The 6,000-nt window shown below is 35.6% G+C and overlaps 1 protein-coding gene across 6 annotated transcripts in view; it reads right to left on the bottom strand.

The window, feature by feature from the left end:
• Nucleotides 1-201: 201 nt before the first annotated feature.
• The window catches only part of LOC126190768 (hepatocyte nuclear factor 4-gamma), a 218,508-nt gene continuing 212,709 nt past the window's right edge, over nt 202-6,000 (bottom strand). For all 6 annotated transcript variants that reach the window (XM_049931290.1, XM_049931291.1, XM_049931293.1 and 3 more), the window contains 2 exons: nt 4,808-5,044; nt 202-2,235 (listed from right to left, as the gene is read on the bottom strand). In XM_049931290.1, coding sequence (XP_049787247.1) covers nt 1,958-2,235; nt 4,808-5,044 — 515 coding nt within the window. In that variant the 3' untranslated portion in view covers nt 202-1,957. The remainder of the gene's footprint in view (nt 2,236-4,807; nt 5,045-6,000) is intronic.

Here is a 6,000-nt window from a genome sequence, read left to right as displayed (position 1 = left end):
AATTCAATGCATTATTTCTTGGCACCAGTGTTCCTAGAATTTCATTATTATAATGCCCTCCTAGTGCTCACAATAGTTGTCAACTTCATCATCTGAAGATGAGCATGTGGAATACCGAAGTGTCTCCATAACAAAAATGTGAACTTGTTTCGTAGTGGGTACAATGATTTACAGGTGAGTAAAAGTGAGTTTTACCATAAAATAATCACCTTTTATTTACTACATAAACAATAACAATAAAATATAGGACAGTTTAGTCCATACTCAACAATTCACATAATTTTATGTAAATATATACAAAACATAGTAAACTAATTTAACAGTGCATTGTTTTGCCCTCAGTACTGGTAGGCATTCTACCAAAGTAACCATCATTTACCTGATGGTTCACTCTGATTGACTTCAGTTAAAATTTGTTTTGCAATATGGTAAACTTTTGAAACTTCCACGACCACCTGTCTTTGGCACCTTAATGATTACTGTTTTACAGTTACTACATATGGAAAAATTTACAAACAGGTCAGCCATTTAACCAACAGTTCACATATTACTATAATTTTTCCACTATGTACAAATAGTGATATAATACATAATATTTACACAAGACAGTACATCACAATACATTGCATCATCATTAGACTGCCACTGTCAGAATTAACAGTCCACATAAACATTTGAAAGTATGGACAAATTATTTCATATTTGAGCATAATTTCACAACCCATTTACAATACACAGAATCTGTAATATGTTGATCAACTGTAAAAGCAGTCACAGCCAAATTTATTTTTATTCTCCTAATATAGGAAGTGTCCCTAACACTATAGATGTCTCATTCTAATAGACATATGAGCACATTTGGCAAGAATCTTCATCAGGCACTGTAATAAAAGCATTTGTGATAAAATGTTGTTGGCTTATCTAAGAATATATATGGAGTTAAAACTTTCATGATGATCAACATTAAAATGGTATTTACTACCACCAGAGCATAATGATTTAATAAGTAACAAGATTCAGTGCAATTGTCCTTTTTAGAAAATAGAAAGCACATCTCTTCCTGAGAGTATTATAAAATTTCATAGGAAATGTTATGTCTCTCACTCTCCAAGGATCAGACATCAGGACTCACAGCATCATTTTCATCACAAATGAATTACTACAAGATGTTATTAACATTTGGTGTATTGCTCCAACAGTAAAATGTATGGAATAAATAGTTTAACACAATTTTATATGCTGAATCAAATTCCATTTGGTTTAGGAATGTATGCTCCGACAGTATTATAAACCTATCCTCCACAGGTATTTTATGCGACATTTACTTTAAGGAATATTCTCATGGTAAAAAATCATAGTATCAACATGATAGGTAATGTAACTCTCAGCCAATCATTAATTAAGACACTGATAATGGTCCTTTTTTATATTATTTCTTAATTATAAAATATTTCTGTCAAACTTTAACAGCATAACACTTTCCTTGGGTACAGTCTACATACTCAAGAAAAGAGCTCAAAACTGTACTGCCTTTATCATTCTTTAGCACCATGTAAATAATGATAATTTCATTTTACTGAATAGTACACAGTACTACATGTGGTTATCAGACTTGGGTTTCTTTCCTCCCCCCTGCCACCCTAAATCCCTTCCCAGCCCTGGAAATGTAACTGCATGTTCCTTGCACAGTGTATCCCAAGGAAAGGCGCCTGCAACAAAAGAGAGAGTACAACAATGTAAGATGCATTAGATATGCAAACCCTCTCATGTTATATCTGATTCCTGAAGTTCCCTTTCCTTGGACCAACTTAAAATGAAGTTTCAGTCATCCATTGCTCAAAAATGCGTCACACACAGGGCTAGGCCAATTTCGCTGTTCATCATCGCTTCACACATACAAAAATGCCCTAAAATAGCACATACAATGAATGTCTAGTATTTTCAGAAAATTTCAGTGCTAAAATGCTGCATCTGGTTCGGTCTTAAAAGCAATGTGGTACTGCTCTGGTGTTGCTGGAGCAATGTGTTGTATGATGACAGGTGGACTGAGGATCTGTTGATCAGGAGGACTCAAGCCAGCAGAGAGGGGGCTTCCTGAACAGTGAGAGCCACCATTGGCTTGGTCTTGCTGCTGTTGTGGTTGCGGCTCTTGTAACTGCGGCGGAAAGTCACCTGCTGCTGCAGTTGCTGCCGAAGGGCTAAGTGGGGCAGGTGTTGGAGTTGCATCATTTGCTCCTGCAGGAAGTTCTCAGTTACAGAAATCCAAAATTGGAAAACATCTTTTGCAGAATACTTCAAGTGAATAACAAAAATGTATAATACAAGTAACACTTTTTCATTGAAGAAATACAAATTACAAATCTTTTGTGTATGTAGTCCATTAACCAAAAGCATTTGGAATAATTTCAAAATAGTGAAAACAAGATGTAATGCAAAATAAGTGTCCATATTTTGCCACAATCTAAAATATACACTAATTTTTACACAGAGGAGGGAAGGAGGGGATGTCACAAGAAGAGTAATGAATTATACAAAAGCATTTAACACAAAATTGAACACGCAGACTACCTGCACTACAAAACGCTTGTATGATCTGTCCACAGCAGACAACTGTTTCAGAATAGAGTGCGGGTTAATGCAGAGAGAGAGAGAGAGAGAGAGAGAGAGAGAGAGAGAGAGAGAGAGAGAGAGAGAGAGAGAGACCTAGGTTGGCTCATTTAGTTGAGTGGTATCAGGCGTCATTTACTAGAAGAAACCCGATGGAATTTTAAGCACGTTAAACTAACACACAGTGACCAAATGGTTAACTGTTCACTATTGTTTTGGCAACAATTTGTAACCAGATATTTAGTGCTCAGAAGGTTCAACAAATGAGAATCGATGACTATGATGTAAGCTGGCACTTTAAGGTAGATAAAAATCCTAACTATGGCCTGTCCTTTCTGCAGTCACTGGAAATTATATGTGCACTTTTCCTCAATTGATCTGTAGTTCACCATGTTGTTCAACCGTGTCCAACTTTTGCTAGCAATGAGACAGCAGACATTCTGATTTGGTGATACATGACAAAACATTATCATCCAGGAAACTTTCATAAAAGGCACATTTTTGGATGAACATGTGGGCATGTTTCTTTCATTTAAACAGATAGGCATTAGACTGTAGCAGAATCAAAACACGTTTACACGTTTTAAACAAAAGTCTACATAACCTGAGCCAAAATAACAAAACAACCTATTCCAGAAAGTAAAGATATAGATTACTGTTGAAGATCCACCAGAATGAGAAATGGCTCAGGAATGGTACTGACAGTGACATGTGCACATGAACAAATGATGATGTTAAAGGAAAATTGGGGGGGGGGGGGGGGGAGATAAAGGCATAAATAAGGTGTGATGTCTCCTCATTCCATTACATAGCACATAGCAATAAAATATATATCTTTGGGAAAAGAAACGGAGACAAATGCAATACAATTACTGAACTATGGGCTCTGAAATTATGTGCAAAAAATCAAAGGACTGCAAAATAAGTCATTTTATTATTACAGCATTGTTCACCAAAGAGGCAGTTAACATTTTATTAAGAAGAAATATTTGACACCTGTCTTTCATTTTTAACTGAAGTTAAATTTCTCTGCAATTAAATTCAAATTGCTGGAATTATCAGGAAAATTTTCCAATATGACAAACAATGACTGCCAAAAAGACTTAAGCCAAACCATCCAGAACTGTCTGAGATTAAGATGGAATCTCTCTTCAAGTGGTTCTACTTTAAATTTAAGACCATGCATTTCTTGTTACATCACATGTTTTAGACATGTTAGCGGAGTATCACAGATCCAAAACTATACCATTTTCAATACATTCACTATTTGAGGGGTAACATTTGATGTAAATTTATATAATGGCTGAAAGGTCTGGATGCACATATCTTACATAGAATTTTTACGCTCGTTCTCCTAATTTTGTCCCCCTAGGAATTCCTGTTTTCCACAGTTGGTAACTAATGTTTAGCTTACACACAAGTCTGACTTCTTTCCATTCTATTGTTAAGTATGTCATGTGCAGCACGTGTGCATGAGGTACATATCAGTAATAATGTTCAATCTCTTAAATAATATTTTACTTTCTATTTGATGTTTTGCATTTTAATACCAAATTTTGTTTCACTGTGAATGTAATTAATAATTAGAAATAAAAATGTTATTCAGCAGTTGTCAACTAACATTTCCATTTGTTAATAAATATGTAATTTAAATCAAAGTAGTAATAAGCTGCTCTTAGTGAGATTACAAGACTTTTGCTATTCACTCAGCAACTGGCAGCTTATTATTAAATTATAGTAAGGTCCCATTGTAAGACTGATGAATTCATGGGTAAACATTGTGTATTCTAGGTGGAACTCAAACTTAGTCATTCACCTTTTATAGGCAAACATTCTAACAATCAAGTCAATAAAACAGTACCTATGAAAGATGAAAATCCAGGTTCGAATATTTGTACAGGACACTGCTGTTCTCTCATGGTTTTACTACAGTGTAAAAACTACTGCAAAGAGAAAGTTTTAGAATAAAACACAATCATAATCCATAATTTAAGAACTGTCATTTCCTTTGCAATCTACCATATTAATGCAACAGTCAAAAATTCTAGTTTATTTCTGCCTGCAGTAACGCCTGGTGTGCTACTTGGGCATGTGCACCTGGCATTTCTGTCTTCAAGTTGTGGCACTGTTAGCAAGTGTCTTGTACAATGTTCAGTTGCTCTTTCATAGATAAGAACTGCTGTGTACATATATATCTTACCTCCAAGCAGCATTTCCTGAAGTAAACTGTCAATTCGAGCAACCCCAAACAATTTGGCAAACTGAATTTGCTCAATCATCTGCCAGTTAATTGACTGCAGAGCAGGTAGTGTAAGCAGAATCTCTCCAAAGCGACCTCTAGAGTCATACTGCCGGTCACTGATGTAGTCCTCAAGATTGATTAGTATCTGATGACGAACAGTTTTGATGCGTGCAGAATCGCTGAGTCCTCTGGCATCTACAAAATTAATGAAGATAGATTGAACCACTCCATACTAATTTACTATAATAATGTGGAGAGAAAGGAAGTTGGAAAAAAAAATTAAATTCTTCAAGCAAAGTTTAACAGAACTTTAGCTGTGTCTGGCCTGAAATTGGAAGAACCAATTGGTTTAGGAATATTATCCGGTAGAGATACAAAAATCTGGTGTCAGAATTATTATAAATAATGATGGTGGATGAAATCATGAAGGAGCCAAAAGCACCTCATAGAGGAAGCAGACTAAAATTGTTGCTATTTGCCCACAAAATTGCATAATGAGGAAGGACAACTATATATACTAACTTTTTTAAAAAGAAAGAAGAAAGAAAGAAATATTGTATAAATTGAAGTATGGAGAAAAATAAGACCATGTTTGTAACTAGAGCTGACAGAACAGAAAGGACAAATTAATATTAACAGACAATAAATTGTAACTGTGGACAACTTTACATATCTGGGAAGTGCAAGGTGGAGGTTGAAATTAACAGAAGGGTAGCACAGAGCAATGCATTTTATCAGTGTGTGAGGGGCTTAGTCTGGAGAAAGAAGTGTAAGGAAGCTCTGGGCAAGACATACTAGACACCCATATTGACATACACATCCAAGACCTGGACAATGACAAGAGGGGAGAGTATAATCCAAGCCAGTCAAATGCAGTTCCTAAGATGTATTTTAGAGAATACAAGGAGAGACAGCAAGGAACAAAGATGTTACGAAGGAAATTGGATTAAAAAGCTGAATGACAGCACTGAGATGAGGAGGTGTAGAGAGAATGAAAGGTGGAAGAATACCAAAACAAATAATAGAGACCATGACTGAATGCAAGAGGGAAATTCACAGCAAGATGGAAAACTTGATCAAGAGCTGTTTAAGGAGAAGGTATTTGGACTGCAGCAAAAGTGTTATAGAAGAAGAATGCCAGAGGGACAGGG

This window comes from Schistocerca cancellata, chromosome 6, assembly GCF_023864275.1.
Source record: "Schistocerca cancellata isolate TAMUIC-IGC-003103 chromosome 6, iqSchCanc2.1, whole genome shotgun sequence".
Classification (NCBI taxonomy): Eukaryota; Metazoa; Arthropoda; class Insecta; order Orthoptera; family Acrididae; genus Schistocerca; species Schistocerca cancellata.
This window is presented reverse-complemented; position numbering and strand designations above follow the sequence as displayed.